Source organism: Artemia franciscana, chromosome 3, assembly GCF_032884065.1.
Source record: "Artemia franciscana chromosome 3, ASM3288406v1, whole genome shotgun sequence".
In the NCBI taxonomy this organism is placed as follows: domain Eukaryota; kingdom Metazoa; phylum Arthropoda; class Branchiopoda; order Anostraca; family Artemiidae; genus Artemia; species Artemia franciscana.
The window spans coordinates 37,679,579-37,700,614 of NC_088865.1; the positions used below are offsets into that span (position 1 = coordinate 37,679,579).

Consider the following 21,036-nt stretch of genomic DNA (forward strand, 5'->3'; position numbering starts at 1 on the left):
TATATTCCCCTTAAACTGGACTACTGGAGCAATCTTCTTTAAAGAAATGACTGCGGACTAGTCAAAAGAAGTGAAAGTACATTCATTCTGGTCCATATAAATCTCAGCATAAAATGAAGAAAAAAAAATGCAAACTTCTTCATTTGATCGGAGAATTGTTATTCAAAAGTATTTTCTAGTCAATATTTATGTTTTCCAGAGTTAAAGTGGAAAAATAGAGTAATAACTGGGACACTGAAAACTTGTCTTGCATATTTTTAATCAGTTAACATACTTATTTTATAAAAGTAAGTTGTTTCTGATAAAATGAGCAGTTTTTGTGCCTAGAGATCCTTCAGAAAACACATATCCTTCCAGGTCGACTGCAAAACCTCAAATAAACTTTTCTTTGAAATATATCTTTTACTTCTACCTATTGTTATTCCTCTCTTTTGATCTGTTGAATGTTTAAATTGAAGTCCGAATTTTATAAAATTATAAGTTGGCTTATATTTTTGAAGCATCGCGTAATATTACAACCCTTCTAAAACAAACTAAGGAGAATATTATATACATGTAGAAAGAATAATGGAAAGAATGGCTAAATTCCTTTTAATAACACTTATTTTAATCAAAATCCAACATTAGTTGGAATGTTTCCAGAAAAATAGCGATCTATGTATCTTCTTGAAAACCATAGCCGAATCAAAAATTTGATGAAAGCTTTATATAAAACCATCATAATAACATGTTTTTATACACATCATATTCTTTCAAGTAGATTTTGTACCTTGAAATGAATATTTGACAGAAAATGAGCTTAGAAGAAAGTCCGTGGTAAGTTGGAAAATTTTCCGCTTATTTTTTCCTGATACATAATAATGTTTTACTAAAACTTTGGCAATCGAGTAACCTTATAAACCAAGACATTTCAAATAAATGAAACGCTTTCTTAAGATAATTACATTTGGTTTGGGGCGTATTGTAAAATGGGGCTGTGTTGCGCATATGTTGTTTGAGCATGTTGCTGATGTTGTTATAGCAAGTATCTTATTTACTAAATAATTTGTATAAGTGTCAAATTGCTTTTTCTACCATACTAGTAGGAGACAAAGTATTGTTGGTTGCATCCTAGCCTGGAAGACAACTGGAATAATGTTTGCTGAATATTTTTAATTGAATGGGTTAATATTTCGATTCACATGATATTACATTTGAGCCCTTGAAGAGCTAAAAAAAACTCAAAACAGCCTATAGTAGCCAAAAGCTTAGAAATGTGTTCTTAAAAATACTAGCTAGTGAGAAAAATTTGCACTTTGTACTTAATTCATAAGTGCTAATTAGTATTTTCATTTGTCTTAATAGTAGTATGTTATTATGAAAACAAATATAACAGAAACTCTTAAAAAGAGCAAGAAATCCCTGAAAAATTATTGCACTTCAGCTCCTTTGCATCCTAGACTAACAGTATTTTTGGCCTAGCAATTTTTCTAAATTTAAAGATTATTGTAGGCCTTAGGACTTGGATTGTTAATGAGTCTTCAAGTCAAAATTAGTAGCCTATTGATCCCATTTATTTAAGCCTTAAAGCTAGATTTAGTTTCAATCAGAGGCACTGCTCTAGTTGGGTATTCATTTTAACATTCCAAATTTACCAGAAGAAAATACAATAAATTTGTGAAAAGCACTTATTAAAATGGTAAATAGCCTGTGGAGACCTCTCCATTACTGAGCTGTGAATTAGGTGAATATACCACTTGCTGCTTTTTTTGTTCTCTTTCTGAATATATTAGTTGCTATAGTTAGAAATTCACTCTTAGGGCCTTTATTAACCCTTAAACCTTTTTCTCTTATGTGGGCTAGAAAAGGGTAAAAAAACAACACTGACTAGCCACTACTGGGCTACTAACAACTCACCACAGCACAAGGCCACCTGAGATGAACACAGCTACACATGCTCCTCCCCCATCCCAGTCTATTCAAAGCCTCCCTCTTTACACCCTCCCAGAAAGTTCCAATTTCCTTTAAATCTTTCTTTATGACACCTTCTCTAACCATCCATGAAAACTTACTTTCCATTTAGCCCTAGACAGTTGGACAAAAGGAACAATCTTTGGAAACCTGTCATCCTTCATCCACAGAACATGCCCTAGCCATCCCAACCTGTCTCTGATTATAGCCCTAGAAAGCAGGATTGAACCACACTTTATACAGCCTACTGTTTGAAATATGGTCAGTCAGTTGGGTACCCAGAACAATCTGTAGGCAATTTCTATGGAAAACATCTAGCAAATCTTCATTTGCTTTTTGGAGCACCCATGCTTCAGAGCCATATTTGTCTGCTGTCATCACTGTAGCTTACAATATTCTAATCTTGGTTTGCAGAATTATCTTCCTATTCTTCCAAACTTTTTTCAACTGTGGAAAAACACCCTGAGCCTTGGCTATTCACTGCCCCTGTCATCTTTACTAATGCTACTACTAAGGTAAGTGAAGCTGTGCACCTGATCAATCCTTTTGTTACCCAATGTCACCTTTCATCATCACTTATTCCTAGCCTTAGTGGCTTAGTCTTCTTAATATTTATTTTCAAGCCTATTCTCCCACCTGAAACTTACAAAACCTCTAAAATTCCATTCATTTTTCTCACTTTCATCTAGAATGCTTAAATCATCAGCATAATCCATGGAAAGTTTTTTCCTCCCCATTTGATTCTGTAGTCTCCCACTGCCTCTCCTGTGCTTCTTAAGACACCATCCATCAAAATGATCCATATAAAAGGGGATAGAACACATCCTTGCTTAACTCCTGACTTAATACAAAATCAGCTGCTTACTTCATTTCCTACCTTAGCTGCAGCAGTGTTATTCCTGTAAATTGCACTAATCACTTTAATATATTTGTCTGGTATACCATACAAGAATAAGAGCTTTGTTAAAGCTTTTCTATCAACAAAATCAAATGCTTGCTCACAAAACATAAAATTGAGGACCAAAGGTGTTTCATAACTCAGACACTGCTGTGCAAAAAGTGGAGCAGCAAAGTATCAATGCTACTAGGCAGTTGTCAAATTTGTTGGCAGATTTTGTCTGAAAATACCATTTTTACATATAAAAATAATTTTTGCTCAAAGAAAAGCTGACAAAACACAAGTTGTGCTCTGCCATGCAAAAGGTCGTTTTTATTGTTTTAAAAACTATAGTTGTGGGAAAGAGTCAAACTTTAGTGTAAAGAGTGAGGCGCTGAGGAGGGGTCAACCCCTTTTATATACAGAATAATTTCTGTTTGTTTTAATGTAGCTCCTTACTTGCAATTAAAAAAAAACTTTTTTTTTATTTAATAATACATAAGAACTGATTAAAGGAATTGTTATTTTTGCCAGAATTCTTCACCATTTAACAATTTGTTGAATTTTGCTTCATTTTGTATGTAAAAATTGCATACTTTTCTTTTTTCCTTGAGATTTTTATTTTGCATATGACCTTTTATCTTCAAATGTATTCTCCCCCTCATCCTCCCCTGGCCATTGCTATTCTGATGCACTCCCCCCTGAAATATTGTTGGTGGATGTCCATGCTTGATTAAGTGGTTCAACTGCAGTCTAGGATCTTCTTATGGTCTAGGAAGATTGTCAGCTAAATGAATAAAATTTTATGGAATAGATATTTTGCTCAAATTAGGACATTAGAATTTTTTTAAATATAAACATAGAAATAGACATAAACGTAAACATAGTATCATACACATAAGCATACTCATTTAGTTGTTCAAATTTTTAGCTCAGTGGTCCCTCAATGGAGCCTACAATAGTTTCAAATGATGTAGTAATTGCTGAGAAGATTTCACAGAAATTTAAGATGCTGAAGAAAGGTGATATAGTCATTGCAAAATCACCTAGACGACCTGACCAGTTTATCTGTAAAAGAATTATTGCTGCAGAAGGCAGTAGTGACTGCAAAAGCTGGGTAGGGAGCTTTTATTTTTAGTTGATTGAGCAAAGCAATGTATATACTGTCTTTTTAAATGAGTAATAATTGTATATTTATTTATTTATATATGTATGTATGTATTTTTTCTCGAAAACAGCACCATATTTTTTTGGAAAAATTGGCATCCTGGTATATTCTGGCATAAAAAAAAAAGATCTAGATAGGTCAGAAGTTTGAAAAAATTTGTTAACAGCCTTAATTTTGAAAAAAAGCTATTTATGCGAGTAGTATAGTAATTGCCAATTCTGCCCCATCTAGATCACCCCATCAATTTACCCCATTTTCAACTGAAATCACACTATATTAAATGAAAATTTTCAACATTTTTACAATTTCCCATCATGAGCTTTAAAATCAAAAGAGGTCTTGTGAAATAAGAATTTTTGACATAATTAATAAAAACCTTAATTATATTCCATTCTTCCTATACTAATGATAAAATGTAATAATTTAAGGTGATATAATATTTAATGGATAGTTTGATATCAATATCTAAATAATTGTTATTATCTTTTCCTTTTCTTCTAATAACCTTTAAAATCATACCTTTGTCTAATTTTTAAAGTTTCTTTTCAAAATCAGCTGCTTTAGAATCAAATCGTTTTGGTGCAAATATATCAACCTCTTCACCTTTAAAATTAACAGTAATAACGTGTTATTTCCATATTTAGTTTTTACACATTTCATTGCTTTAGTTTCATAGTAAACTCCTAGATCCAAGTCTTCTTATTTAATTGTTTAATTGTACTTGTTTTCGATTTTAGTTTCTCTTAAAAGGTTCTCCATTAATTAGATGATGATTTTATTAGATAGATTTTTTAATCCATAATTTTTTTTTCATTATAATCCCATTAGTATATAACTCTAGACTAGTTTCCTTTAGTGCAACTGGTTAAAGCGCTTGACTTGGAATCTGAAGGTTACAGGTTCAAGTGCAGTAGCCAGCAAATTTGTTAATGATTCTATTTGTTAAATGAAACACAAAAATATTGTATTAACTCTCAGTACAGGCCAGCGTGGCCTAGTTGGTAAAGCGACTGGTCTGATCCCCCAGTTGTATTCGAACGCAGTTTGACTCTCATTCTTACCTTGTGTAGCAGTTGATTATGTCAATACGATCTGTCTCCAGATCAAGGAGTAAGAACCAGCCAGCTTTCCTCCAAACAAAAACCCTGTTGGGTTTGCCTCAGAACCAAGGCTGATGTGAGATCACCAACACCATAAGAAAAATGATCACGGTTTGGGGAATGTGTTTTGCAAGAAAAGAATTTAAATTTCTTAAATTATATTTTTAAGTGTTATTTTTGGACTTTACAGATTTTGTACAATATGTTTAAAACAATTTAATTTTACCAGTTTCTAATATTTTTCACAAGAAAAAAACTGTAATGTTTTCCTTTATTCATTTTCCTGTTTAATTATTTCTTCATTAGTTAATTCACTCGATTTATACATAGCAAGCAATTCTAAATAGAATGAATAAGCAGTTTTATACCAGCCTTTTTTTCTGCTATTCTTAAACATTTTTCAAGTATTTCAACCAGAAGTGTCCCAAGACTTAAAGAAGGAAGGAGTAACATAGCAAAATAGATAAACCTGAAGCACTAAATATGAATTTACATATTAAGAAAGCATTACTAACATTTCCATGATATTTAAAACTTATACCATAAACAAATAATTTGCACTTTACATTTTTGTTTTGCATCAAAACACGTTTTAATTTTTTGTTTTTGAAATTCTGATAATATTATATATTGACATATAATTTATTGTCAATGACTTCCATGATTGCTTTTCTTTCTGAAAATATCGCAGTAAATGTTGTACTGATTAGCAGGTACTTGATCTAATTTGATTTCTATATCAGCAGTTGATCCACTTCAATAAATATTTGATTCATGCCCTGAAACATTAAAACAAAATAAAGGATATACTATTTTAAATCCTTCTAACCTACAATTGTTCTACTATCAAGGTTTTTATGTTTATATCCTCATTGTAAAAAACTGTTGATAAACCTAAAAATAATCTTCATTAGCATCACTGAAATCACATTTAAAATCTTCTTGTGGATAATTATATCCATTTACTTTTGCTTCAATTTTATTAGTGTTCATATTGTCAAATACCGTATTGTTTTGCATATAACCGTTATCTTTTTCAGACTTCTGTAACACAACAACAATTTTGTAGAATTATAGAGTTCACTGACTTCATGCTAATTCTTTATCAGTTGTATTATCACTTTTATAGGTATTACACGCTTCCCATCTTAATTCAAACGAGCTGCCCTTTCCTAATCCAGCTTTTCATTGGTCTGCATTCTTTGTTATTGCAGCTTCTAATTGAGTTGCTATGGGTAAACTGGGATGCAATACTAGTAACATCCATGATAAATGCATTACATCTACTTTAAAACTTTGAGCTCCAGATTTTATAATCATATTGGAAAAATTGCTTGTTTTTAATATAATTTGATGTGTAACACCTCTAAAAACAGGACTAATATCTTGACAAAATCCAAATAATCGTGATAATGGTAAATACATACTTACCACGTGACTTTCTTTTGTTTTATTCAATCTTTTAAATAAACCACTATTAAAAGCGTTATTTAGTTTTATTGTAATTGTTTCACCTCATGCTGCAACTGGTGTAAAAGTGCTTTTAAACTTACTTTCTGCTTTAAAGAAATCAACGGATTGGGTTTCATCTTCATACTAAAACATATTAGTATTTGCGCATCGACTATAGTCATCTGAAGATTCTAATGAACTTTTAACTGCAGTCGTTATGCCTATATAATCAATACTTTGGATACATTTTCTGTTCATAATATATTCAGCATTTCTGGACAAATTAAATCCATTATTTGTGAAAGTAGCTTCATCATTATTTTGCATATTTGTTCCATCCAATCGTGTTATTTTCACTTTTGCATAAAGGTAACTATAACTTGGAAGAATCCAAGATTCCACATCTTTTAAAATGAAATTTTAATTTGAAAAGTTGTTGAGATACTTTCACATTGTTTTCTCTAATTTCTGTATATTCATATTTGGTTGCAGAATCATCAATAATAGGATTTTCAGATATTTCCCATTAAGGAGCAACAACTTGATTCACTGCCATTTATATACGGAAAAAAATTTATTAAATCTACTTTAAAAGATTTTCAAACAGTGAAGGTGGATGTCCGATTGTCTCTGAGGGTGTCAACAAGAGCATTATCAGGGATGTAGTTTAAGTCCTTTCCATGAAATCATTGCATCCCATAAGCATTTCCTCTGTTCATCAAAATGTTTATTGAAATATCTCTTTTTATTTGAAACTATATCTTTTAGAGATCTCACATCCTTTAATTCTCTTTAATTGTAATTTATCCAATTTTTTCCCTATTCAATCGCTCTATTTTTAAATAATTCCATTCAAGGTTTAATCATAGTGTTATACATGGAACGAGTTACATATTTTATATTTTTTATGGACGTCTTGAATAATTGAGAATTGACGATATTTTTAAAGAATCTACTAATCCCACTACCATTCTGTCTTGTGTATGATAATTGTTTCCTATTGATCAAAATTTATTATAGATAAATTTTAATAAACAATTTCATTAAACTTTTTTCAAATCCAAAACATATTCAATCTTCTCTCCTTTTAGATCAATTAACCTACCTAATTGATCAGTTATAGTCATTTTTAGCGCGTTGATATATTCGTTTCGATTGATTGGAATATATTGCCTTTCTACTCACAAAGTAGCGTTCCAGGTTCTGTTTTTGGAGCAGAACTCCAGATCACATCAGAGGTTGTATTTCCATTCACAATTGAACTATCCACTAATGATCAGTGAATTTGTATTTTATCAACATTTCTTGTAATATTAGGAACTTTAGTACCTTCATTATATTTACTACTTAGTTTAGCTTCATTTTCAAATCCTAAAATAATGGAAAAATCACTATTAAACTGAAATTTATAATTCTCTTTCAAAATAATAGCAACTTCCATTATTGCTAGATTAGATGATATACTGACTGGCATCAATCAAGGGTTAAATTGATTTACCGAGTGAAGCAAAATTTTTAACCTATTCATCATACAACCCATAGGGTATAACGACGTTTACCCATTTATCCTTTTTTCTCCCTGTATTCAAACGTATTGTTTTAAATTTATCACTAATGATATATCATGAATACCTTAGTGTACATTGAGTTAAAGCTATTTCATAATCAGAGTTTTCAACTTACATGATCAGATTACTTGTATAAGACTGTTAGATTTAACTTTTGTTATCACTAATAATAATCAAAACCATTTATTAGAAAAGCATTTTTCTTTATAAAATTCAAATTTCTTTCTTTATAATTTTATTTTTGAATAATGAATCGAGCAAGTCAATAGCTTCATTTCTCACTTCATCAGATATATTTCCAGCTGCTCGGCTACCTAGCAAACTATATAATTTTTCAATCGTATCATTTGCAATCATGTAAATCTCAGTTCCTTGCTGAGATTGTATAACATCAAAGTTGTATTTAATAGCTTTTAAACTTCTTCTGTAGATTTTTATTGGCTGAGACTTTTTTTTCCAATTCAATAGATTTCTCACCTTTCATCTTTCCTCCATATCTTTGATTTAATGTTCCTGATTCATCTATAGCCTCTTTTAAATACTGATAATTTTCTAAATAGAACTAGGTATTTTAAAATAGAATCCGTTTGGACCATAGTCCTTATTGATTTTTCTCGAAAGTTCTTGATCAATCCCAAAATCGACATTAGCAATGGAATATGGTTTATTCGGGGGTAGAATAGCTTGACTTTTGTAAGCTTGACTGCTTGCTTGAAAACTTGGTTCACTGCTTAAAGATTGATCCGGTTGTTGATATCGTCTTCTTAAATTAGTGTCATTTTCATGTAATTTATCAGTAATTATACTTGTATTTTCATGTAATTTTATCAGTAATCCTATTTGCATCTTTTGCCTCAACGATTGGAGAACCCAACTTTTCAGCATAGTCACGAAATCCAGCTTGCTCTACCGCAGTCTTCTTGAACTATATTTCTTTGTATTTTTCTACTTTTCACTATGCTCTCTTACAATTTATTCAACCTGTAGGATTCATTTATACAATGAAAGTTTTTATTGAATAACTTTCGAGAGTTCTTTTTTCGTAAAACCACCAATAATGAGTTTACCAGTTTAATCCGACATCCCATACGTTGTAGGGGCTGTATGTTTCACTGCAGCTATTTGAAACACCTTAGTTGTGCAATTTAGTAGGTAACCTTTATCAAAAACACCCTTACTTTTATTAATTCTAACCAAATTACCTTTCAATTTAGGCTTTCAATTTCAAAATTAGCTTTCAATTCACTCTCAGATGAGAACCAATGAATTTCATGACTCTTAAAAATACTTCACATTTGTCATTACAAATTCTTCACCTTTATCTGTTTGTGGTTTTTTAGGCTTTTATTTTTAAATAAACCAGTAAAAGAAAAATTTCCATTCCTATCTTATTGTTTAAAGGAATACACCAGGCTTATTTACTTAAACAATCGATGACTGTAACAATATAATTAAAATTATTACGTTCATTTATACTGTTGCATATCAACCAAATCTGCTTGCCACTGGTCATTGACACTATGAATGTAAACGCGTTTTTTTTTAAATGTATGATAAGCTGGATGGTGTAAAGAATAACTAGTTTGATTTTTCAACACTTCTTTGAGTTTAGTTTTTGATACAGTTTTCTATGTAAATCATCAATCCCTGTAAAGTTTGGATAATAAAGTTCTAAAAATTTGTTTTCTACGCTACTCTTGCCAGTACATATACCACTTCTTTTACCCAAGGGGTTTGGTCATTGCTTCCTTTTTTAAAAACTATTTTTCTTGCAACCACAAAGTGTACACATTCCTTTAATCATTGGCACATCATTTCTTTTTGAAACTGCCCGAAAAGACTTTCTTGCAGTAACTTTTTTAAATCGTATACAATATTTAAAATTATTAAACATATTCCTATGGCCCACGGGCTTTTTCTGGAATAAATTATTATTATATTAATAAACACTAACAGATTTACACATTCTCATGAAAGTTTCAAGAATAGTAAATAGCAAGCAATAAAATTCCTCAGGCTTGACTAGTTTTAAGATTTTGAATTTTATTTAATAAAATCAGCTCCTAATAAATGGCTGACATTGCAAAAGTGATTAAAAGTTATTTGTAACGAAGATCCAAATTTGTCAAGATAAAAGATAAACTATAGCGTTACACCATTTTTGAATTACGCGCAGAAGCGAAACTATTTGACATAAAAGCTGTTTGTAGAAAAGATGAACTATTAAATAAAATGAACAATCATCTTAATAATAAAATATTACTTGTAGATAATCTGATGAAGTTATAGCGTAATACAAAGCGTCGAGATGACAAGAAATCCTTGAGATTTAATATTATTCCAGATTTAAAATAAGGGTTAGAAAATGAAATAATAGAAAAGAACAAAACCATTTCAGAAATACGAAATCAATCTAAAACTATGAGAAATAAAGATATTATTGAACTTTAAAAATCAAAATAGATTGCAACTGCTGGAAATTATAACGAAGTTAAGAGTAAATTAAAAGGTTATTTCGATAAACAAGTTGAGATTAATAAGAAAGTGAATGAGGGTACTTAGTAACTTATTAGAGATTTAAGCAGTAAAAAGTGCTATAAAAGATAGGAATTATAAATAATTAGAATTTATTTATAAATAAGAAAAAAACAAGAGAAGTTACAGATATCCTAGAGTATATGTTTAAAGAAGAAGAACACGATAATAATCCAACTATTAAGTGGAATAGAACAAGACCCCGATTAAGTTTACAGTTTGAAAGAGTCGATGGAATAGATTATAGAATGACAAGATTACCAAATTATATAAGAGGTATTTATAAAGAACTATCTGAATTTGTAATAAATAAAAAATTTTGCATTAATATAAAAAATAATGATACTTTGGTGAAGATGTTAGCAGAAATTTTGTAACTACCATAACAGAATTGTGTACAAAAATAGTTAATAAGTATGAAAATAGACAGAGAGATCATGTTTATGCCCAAGAACAAGTAAGAGAAAATGAAATAATAAAACTAATAAACAGCTTTCATATTTGTGAAAAGGAAATAGTAGGTAATAATTTTATTTAGATCGCGATCTTTGGACTGGTAATATACGTAGGTTTACTCATGCAGAATGTAATAAAATTTGAGAATTCCTAAACATATTCCTATTGTAATGCATAATCTCTCACAATATGACTCATTCATTTCTTAGAAAATTGGTACCTGATAACGGTATTTTTGATTCAGCGAAGTTTTATATTGTTTTGTAAAACAATAACTGTTAATGAAATCCAATATGAAATGCGTTTCATAGATTCGCTCCGCTTTATGGCTTCATCGTTAGATAACCTTTCCCGAAAATTTAGCTAAATGTGAACGTAAATTAAATTGCAATTGTTTAAGAAATGATTTTAAGTATGCTTCTGATGTATTTCAAGATACTGAAGAATTCAAAGAAACAATAAATAAAGATATTTATCCTAGGGATATATTGATAGCAATGAAAAAATAAACGATACAAAATTACATTCAATAGACAAGTTTTATTCTAGATTAACAGGGAAAAATATTTTTAAAGAAGAATATATAAAAGCGAAATCTATTTGGATATTATTTAAATGTAAAAAAAACATTAGATTACGCTAAATTATACCTAAAAAGTGATGTTTTAAATTTATCAGATATCGGTGAAAATTTTAGAAATTTATGTTTAAATAATTATTAAGTAGATCCACTGCACTTCTTCTCAGCACCAGGACTAAAATGGGAAGCTTTTCTTAAATACTCTAAAGCTGAAATTCCCTTATTTTCTGACGAAGATATGTATACATTAATAGAAAGAGGAATAAGAGGCGGTGTATTTCGGTGTATGAAAATATATACCAAAACTTACAATAAACATGTGGTAACCTTTGATAAACAAAACCCTCAAATTATTTAATGTATTTAGATTCTAATAACTTACACGGTTTGGCAATGTGTCAAAATTTGCCTGAAAACGATTTTAAATTTATCAATATACCTGACCATTTAAAGTAACGCCACACATGAGACTATTACGAACAATTAAGATATTACGTTCAATTAAGATATTACGTTCAATCAGAAATGAATAAGGATAATTTAGGCGCAATTTATGAATTTGATTTATAATATCCAAGTGAGTTACACGAATTACATGAAGATTTACCACTAGCTCCTGAGTATTTTCAATATAAATTAAGTAGTACCTAACATAATAAAATAAATTATGTTGCGCAGTATAAAAATTTCAAATTTAATTTAAAGCATTGCTTAATAATGAAAAAAGTACATAGGATACTGCGTTTGCTGAGACACCCTGTTTAAAAGAATATATTAATCATAATACTAAACTACGACAAAAGGGAACGAATGATTATGCGAAATATTTTTTTAAATTAACGAATAATGCTTCTTTTGGGAAAACCACGGAAAAGGTTAGAAAAAGAGCTAGTATTGAAATAATCACTAGTGATGAGCAAAGACTAAAAAATAACTAAAACACATAACTTTAGATCGGAAATAATCTCTAGCGAGAATTTCTAGGTAGCCAAAATGGCCAAATCAAAAATAAATCTACATAAACCTATTTATATCGGATTTGCTGGATTAGAGTTATCTAAGTTACTGATGTATGAATTTCACTATGAATACATGAAACCAAAATATAATGAGAACAGGACACGGATAGTTTTATTTATGATATTGGAAAAGAGGATTCTTATGAAGATTTTAAAGCTGATCTCCAAGAATTATTTGATACTTCGGATTATAAAAAAGATAACCCTTGTAACTTCCCTGCAGTCAATAAAAAAGTAAATGGTATGGTGAAGGATGAATTATCTGGAGCAATAATGTCAGAGTTTGTATGTTTAAGATCAAAAGTGTACGCTTATTTAAAAGAGGATAACGATGAAATCTAAGCAAAGAAAAATTTGAAAGGTATCAAAGTGAACATCGTTAAAGATAAATCAACATTACAGAATTATAAAGATGTATTATTCGGAAATGTGGAAAGCTTTCAGTTTTCTTTAAGAGCAAATAAACATAAAATGTTCTTAGAAAAACAAAATAAAAAATCTATAGACCCTACTGACACTAAAAGAAAGGTTTTAAAAAATAAAGTAGACTCGGTATCCTGGGGATTCAATTCCTTGAAGCTATTAGCTAGTTAAAGTATTATCAAGCTAGTTAAGGCATTGTAGTTAAGCTATTTAGGTAGTAAAGTTAAGCCTCATAATTAAAGCTAAGCTATAAGCTCCAAAGCTATAAGCTTCATAGTTTAATATTGCTTAACAAAAATTTTACAAAGTAAATGAATGGAAAAGCACTTATTAAAGTATTTGATTGTGGAAAAAACTAAGACCGTTTTAAAAATAAGTATCTGCATGCGCCTCAATGGCCCGTTTAAGTGGCCCCTTTATAAGTATCTTCATGCACCTCAGTGGCACCGTAGAGTTGTGGAAACTCTGGATGTGGTAAAACCAATTTACTCTTGAACTTGATTTATGATTTCTTATACATTCGAAAAGATTATGGGTACGCTAAAGATCTTGAAGAAGATAAATGTGAATATTTCATGCTTAACATGAATGGCTTGGAAGAAAAAACGGACATGGATCTTTTGATTGAGAGTAATGATAAAAGCGATATCATTGATTTAGATGACGTAGATCCCAAGTGTAAAAATGTTTTATCTTTACGATTTCATTACTGAAAAAGATCAGAAAAATTGAAGATTTATTGTGAGAGGTAGAAAACGAAATACATCAATAATCTACATTTCTCGGAGCTATTTTGATACATCTAAGATCATACGTTTAAACTGTAACTATTTTGTATTTTTTCAAGTGTTGTAATCCAAAAGAAATTGATAGAGTCAGACAAAACCATGCATCTGACTTTATCAACTTATCAGCAGTTTATCAACTGCTTTAATCAAGCAACAAAGAATCATGGGTTTTTACTAATTGATTTGAAAATAAATGATGAATCTCTCAGGTATAGAAGGAACTTTGTATTCTCTTAATAAAATTTGTTTATATTAAATGAATAAGTTCGGAAGCTTAGGAAGTAAACATCGGAAGCATACAAGTAACGAAAGCAGACTGCTAGACGATGATGATAATTTTGATGATAATTTTGATTTACAGAGTAAGCGCTTAATTAATGGTAATTAAGATGATGATAATTTTGATTTACAGAGTAAGCGCTTAATTAATTTAGGTGATGCAAGATCAGACAGTGATTTTATTGCTTTACATAATGTGTAAATTATTTTAAACGATTTCAAGGATGAAGTTGTTAACCAACAAATTCTTACAAACCAGTATTTAAGTGAGGATATTAATAGATTAACTAAAATTCATCAATCACCTGACAATATTTTGACTAGAGTTGATGACAAAGGACTATTAGTAAAAACAACCTTAAAAGTAATAAAAGAAAATATTAATACAGAAAATAGAAGAATCAGAAATGTTGCAAACCCAAAAAGTGGTGCATCTGTGGTGTATTTTTCAACTTTATTGGTATACTCTAAGGGCTTCGTGCAGTTATCTGAACGTTTAGACGATTTCGAAAATGTTGTAATAAATATACTTGAAAAAGATCCCGGTGAAGCATTTTAAAGGAGAATGAAAGGAAGGTTGAAGCAAAAATCATGCCTTGCCTTGAAATTTTATCTATAAAGATAATTCTCTAATAAATGGGAGTATACAATTTATTTATCAGAATTTCAAAAACGAAAAATTAAGCAGGACAAAAATGTATAGTGCGAGTAACGTATACAAAAGTGAATGAATGAGAATCTGTTAAACTATTACTTCAAAAAATACAGGTGACTAGGATTGAAAAATATAAAAATGAAAATAAAGGATGTGTTAATGATTTATCGTACAAACAACTACTTCAAAATCGTCCAATATTACCGTTCTTATCTGTTCTCGATAATTTCGAGATCAATAAAAAAAAGCTGACTTTATTGAATACAAAATTCATTTATCTCCTCTTCAAAAGTAAAAATAAGCACCTGTTTTAAGAAAAAAGAAAGTTGCTGAATTCGAGTAGAAAATATTATTGTTTGTAAAGAACCTAATAAACTATTGCTTAAAAGAAAGTAAATTGAGCAACGAAAAATAAAGAATAAAGATGTCTATATTTATATCGTATCATCAACTGATTCAAAATGGTGTATTACTTCCATTTTTTATACCATTAGCCGCTGCAATATGTAAAGCTGCTCTAAAAAGTGGTGCTGCAGCCTTAGGAACATGCGCTGGTAAAAAAGTTGCTGATAAAATTACTGATTCTGCAAATGCCAAAGATGAATGTTTAACATTACCGGGGACTTTACCGAAAGGTTTAAGTTTAAAATTACCTGGTACACACAAAATGGTTGGATCTGGATCGGAATTGGTTGTTGATGATCCTAAAAAATGCTGTAGACCCAAGAAAATACAAATAGAAGTGGTCAAAGTACCTAAACAGCGTAGAAGACCCATAAAAGTTGTCGTAGCTGAGATTTCACGATTCGAAGAATGCACGCTTCCAAAAAGCAGGGAACGTAAGAAAGAATCAAAAATCACATGATACCGCTGACAAATATTGATATACTGACTGAGTTAGGTCATATTCCTTATTTTTGACGGTTTTTTTCTTGAGATAACTTACTAAGTAAAATAAGGAAAAAAATAATGAAAAAGAATGTGGTGCAATCAATGATGTGGTGCTGATCATGATGTGATGATCAGATGAATCAATGGTGTGATGATCAGTGATCAATGAATGTGGTGCAATGTGACTGCATGGGATTTGATGGATCGCATTGGACTTGCTATTTCGATGATCCCAAGCACTCGTTTGTAATATTTTATGATTCTTTTGGAATCCAGCCTGGAAATGAAATTGTCAACTACTTAAAGACTTCAAATAAGCAAATTGCCTATCATTCTACTAAAGTCCAAAATTCTAAGGATTTGCATTGTTGTCATTTGTATGTTGACTATATTAAAAGAAGATTTAAGGGAATTTATCCACAAAATTTTACTTAAAGTTCATTTTCAAACATAAATGGAAGAAGAACTAGAAAAGAAATTAGTTTTTTATCCTAGAAGTTGTAAATATTATTATCTTTATGCATAATGTGATAATGTCAATTTCTGGCCGTTTTGGGTATCATTTATTTTTGACAGTAATTTTTGGTTGTTTGAATTATCATAAGACTTAATTTTGCTAATTTAAGTTTTGATATAGCTCTTTACTTTTCTTGGAAACAATTCTTTTAGGCATGTTTTTAAAATTTATTTTTGAAATGAATACATAAGTTACGATCATGAGGATTAAGGAAGTACCTTTCAGATTTATGATTAATCTTTTTTTTTTCTTTTGTACGGAAATTTATCGATTTGTGTGTTTTTCTATTTGCGTTGCTCTAAATGTTTTTTTTTCAATTTTTATACTTTTTTGGGATTTTTCGTGTATCGTTCTCTTTACATATGTTTGTCTACCGGCTATCTCATTTAACTTATTTCATTTATTTGTAAAGTAATTCTTATTGCTGCTATTTAAAAATAGGGATTTAATTAATTTACAAACTTTCAGGTTCCTCGAGGACATGTATGGTTAGAGGGTGATAATCGCTCGAACTCGATAGACTCCAGAGTATACGGTCCTGTACCACAGGGTTTAATTATTGGGCGAGTTGCTGTCAAAGTATGGCCACTAGGAAGTGCTGGATTCTTTAACCGACAGACATCTAATGTGTGACAAAAACACTTGTTGTTAGAAGGAAATACTGCTTATTTATATTATTGGAAAAAGATTGTAGTTATGAAATTTATCTTGTTTTGAACAGAGTGCCTACGGCACAAGATATGTCCTGCTGCTATATGCTTAGATCTCCAGAAATATCAGAACCAATTGACGTTCTTTACAGATACCTCATGTTCTTGACGTTCTTTGCCAGTTGACGTTCTTTAGCTGAGGAATCACCGGTCTGAAACAAAATTCACTTTCGAATCCTACGTAAAAGTAAGTGTAGTCTAATGAATGTATTCAAGATTAGAAATTGTTGTTTGAAAAAAAATTATTTTTTTCATTAAACCCATTTACTTAGGAATGAATTTTTAGAGATTTTGAGAGTTCAGAATGGGTACTAGTCAGTTACCGAATCCCCTGTCACAATACCAGCTGTCACAATAACATGTGCAAGAATAGGTTTGAAAATCAATGGTAAGAAGATTAAGTCGCTGATACTAGGAAAAAGAGAAGGTGAAGAGCTGATGTTAGGTAACGAGAAGATCGAAATACAAATGAGTCAAAATTGTCAAGTATTTTACTAGTTAAGGGATTTGTACAAGAATTATCTGAGTGATAGATCGTTTGAAAACAAAAGGAATGTAAAGAAAGTGAGAGAAAGCATTAAAGTATGAACTAAGGAGATATGAAGTGGAGACCATGGATAAAATTGCTGAGGATCTGGAAGATGCAGCTAGACGCCGTAATAGTAAAATATTATACTGGCATGTTAATAAATTGAGAGGGAGTGTCAATCCGGACTAGTCCCAGTTAAAGATAGGAATGGTGCCACAATTAGTGATAAGGAAAAAGTTGAAGAAAGATGGGCGGAACATTTTGAGAATGTGCTAAACCGAGATACAGTTGCAGGAAAAGATATAGATGAAAATGAAAAAAGTTTGTGATACCTTGGCTGTGAAGGAACATTTGTTTAGTGAGAAAGAATTAGCGACAGTACTAAAAGGATTAAAAATAATAAAGCCCCGATTCGACCTTCTGGGGGAGAGTGGGGGACGGTTAATTCGGAAAAATTAGAAAAAATGAGGTATTTTTAACTTACGAACAGGTGATTGGATCTTAATGAAATATGATATTTAGAAGGATATCGTGTCTCAGAGCTGCTATTTTAAATCCCAACCGGATCCGGTGACGTTGGAGGGGGAAACCTAAAATCTTTGAAAACGCTTAGAGTGGAGGGATCGGGATGAAACTTGGTAGGGAAAATAAGCTCAAGTCGTAGATACGTGATTGACATAACCAGAACGGATCCAATCTCTTTGGGGGAGTTGGGGGAGGGTAAATTCTGAAAAATCAGAGAAAATGAGGTATTTTTAACTTACGAAGGAGTGATCAGATCTTAATGCAATTTCATATTTAGAAGGACCTCGTAACTTAGATCTCTTATTTTAAATCCCGACTGGATCTAGTGTCATTGGGGGGAGTTGGGTGGAGGAAACTGAAAATCTTGGAAAAGGCTTAGAGTTGAGAGATTAGGATGAAACTTGGTGGGAACAATAAGCACAAGTACAAGATATGTGGCTGAAATAATCGGACCGCATCCGCTCTCTTTGGTAGAGCTGGGGGGGGGGGGGTAATTCGGAATAATTAGAAAAATGAGGTATTTGTATCTTACGAACAGGTGATCAGATCTTAATGAAATTTAAATATTTAGAAGGATATTCTGCTTCAGAGTTCTTATTCTAAATCCCGACCAGATCCGATGACATTGGGGGGAGTTGGAGGGGGAAACCGGAAGTCTTGGAAAACGTGAAAATTGAGGTATCTTTATCATACTAATGGGTGATCGGATCTTAATGAAACTTGATATATAGAAAGATTTTATTACTCAGATGCTCTATTTTGAATTCGAATCGGATCCGGTGACATAGGGGGTTGGAGGGGGGAAACAGAAATCTTGGAAACGCTTAGAGTGGAGAGATCGGGATGAAACTTGATGGGAAGAATAAGCACAAGTTATAGATACGTTACTGACATAATTGGAACGGATACGTTCTCTTTGGGGGAGCTGGAGGGTGTTCATTTAGGAAAATTGAGGTATTTTTAACTTAAGAACGGGTGGTCGGATCTTAATGAAATTTGATATTTAGAAGGAACTCATGTCTCAGAGCTCTTATTTCGAATCCCGACCAGATCTGTTGATATTGGGGGGAGTTGGAGGGGGAAACCGGAAATCTTGGAAAACGCTCAGAGTTGATAATTGGGATGAAACTTGGTGGGTAGAATAAGAAAATGTCGTAGATACGTGATTGACGTAACCGTACTGGATCCGATCTCTTTGGGAGAGTTAGGGGGTGGGATTCAGTGCTTTGGCGAGTTTGGTGCTTCTGGACGTGCTTGGACGATGAAAATTGGTAGGCGTGTCAGGGAGCTGCACATATTGACTTGATAGAGTCGTTTTCCCCGATTTGACCATCTGGGGGACTGAATGGAGAGGAAAAATTAGAAAAAATAAGGTATTTATAGCTTACGAGTGGGTGATCGGATCTTAATGAATTTTGATATTTGGAAGGACCTCATGACTCAGAGCTCTTATTTTAAATCCCGAACGGCATTAAGCGTCTGATTTTCCTTTTAAATCAATCTATTGATTTTTAGAATTTTGCTAGAGCTCGTACCATATGAGCTCTTGGCTCTTCCGACCTCGTCACAAGTGCCATATCAGCTCTTAGCTCTTGTTTAGCTTTAGTAAATAAAGTATTAAAATTCAAAGGAATATATATATATATATATATATATATATATATATATATATATATATATATATATATATATATATATATATATATATATAGATATATATATATATATATCATATATAAAGAAAGTATGGGGGTTTTCAAAGACATAATTTCCAGACCTTTCAACTACACTGGACCAAATAGCTATTTCGAAATTTTGATTAGATGTGTTTTGGGAATTGATGGGCATGGGGGTGGGGCTTGTTGCCCTCCAATCACTTTTGGCTAAAAAAAACACTAGTCCTTCCGATTTCCAATCGAATGAGCCTTTTTCGAAGTTTTTATGACAACAAATAGCCGCCTCAAAATTTCTATCAGATGTATTTCGGGAAAATACGAGGTGTGTGTGGGGGGTGTATATCCACCCTCCCATCACTTCTTAAAAACGATAGTAGAACTTCTGATTACCAATCCAATGAGCCCCCTCCGAAGTTTGTACGATCACCTTTTCTATATTTTCCTTATATGTTCCCAGGGCATAACTTACATTTCTTGCCCAGAGGGTTGTGTGTGGGGGGGTGTCATCCTCAAAGACATAATTTCCGGATCTTTCAATTATTTTGAACAAAATGGCTATTTCAAAATTTTGATTAAATGTGTTTGGGAAAAGGTTGGCGTGGGAGGGGGGATAGTTGCCCTCCATTCACTTTTGACTATTAAAAGGGGCACTGGCCCTTTCAGTTTCCAATCGAATGAGCTGTTTTAGAAGTTTGTACGACAACAAATGGTTATCTCAAATTTTTATCAGATGCATCTCGGAAAATAATCTGTGGGGGATATCGACCCTACAATCACTCTGAATCTTAAAAAGGGCACCAGAACTCTGATTACCAATGCAATGAGCCCCCTTCGAAATTTATACGATCACTCTTTCTATAAATACCTTATCTGCTCCCAGGGCATAACTTAAAACCCTTGCCCTGAGGACTGTGGGAGGTTGTCATCCTCAAAGACACAATTTCCAGAATTTTCAATTACGTTGAACAAAATCCTGTCTCAAAATTTTGATTGGATGTATTTGGGGAATTGGTGAATTGGTGAATTGGTGGGAATGGGAGATAGGTTAGTTGCCCTTCAATCACTTTCCACTATTAAAAGGGCACTGGCTCTTTCAATTTCCAATCGAATAAGCTGTTTTTGAAGCTTCTACGACAACAAATGGCCATCTCAAAAATTTCTATCAGATGTATATCTGTAAATACGATTTAGGGGGAGTATCCACTCTCCGATCACTCTGAATCTTAAAAAGGCACTATAACTTTTGATTACCAATCCAATGAGTCCCCTCAGAAGTTTATACGATCACCCTTTCTATATATACCCTATATGCCCCCAGGGCTTAATATAATATTCAAT

The 21,036-nt window shown here is 31.7% G+C and overlaps 2 protein-coding genes across 2 annotated transcripts in view; both read left to right on the plus strand.

Moving 5' to 3' along the window:
• Window positions 1–894: 894 nt before the first annotated feature.
• On the plus strand, window positions 895–16,910 carry LOC136025250 (mitochondrial inner membrane protease subunit 1-like). The gene is made up of 3 exons (XM_065701094.1): window positions 895–1,020; window positions 3,759–3,944; window positions 16,727–16,910. Exons 1-3 carry the CDS (start codon window positions 919–921, stop codon window positions 16,889–16,891), a joined length of 453 nt encoding a protein of 150 aa, XP_065557166.1. The 5' UTR covers window positions 895–918; the 3' UTR covers window positions 16,892–16,910.
• Window positions 16,911–16,930: 20 nt separating this feature from the next.
• Window positions 16,931–21,036, plus strand: part of LOC136025249 (phenoloxidase-activating factor 2-like) — a 100,462-nt gene continuing 96,356 nt past the window's right edge. The window contains exon 1 of the mRNA XM_065701093.1: window positions 16,931–17,155. The gene's annotated coding sequence lies outside the window, so the exon portion shown is untranslated. The remainder of the gene's footprint in view (window positions 17,156–21,036) is intronic.

Coding starts and splice junctions, on each gene's coding strand:
- LOC136025250 (XM_065701094.1), top strand. CDS start 919: ATGAAACGCTTTCTTAAGATAATTACATTTGGTTTGGGGCGTATTGTA. Junction 1,021..3,758: donor ATGTTGCTGATGTTGTTATA/GCAAGTATCTTA, acceptor TCAAATTTTTAG/CTCAGTGGTCCCTCAATGGA. Junction 3,945..16,726: donor GTAGTGACTGCAAAAGCTGG/GTAGGGAGCTTT, acceptor ACAAACTTTCAG/GTTCCTCGAGGACATGTATG.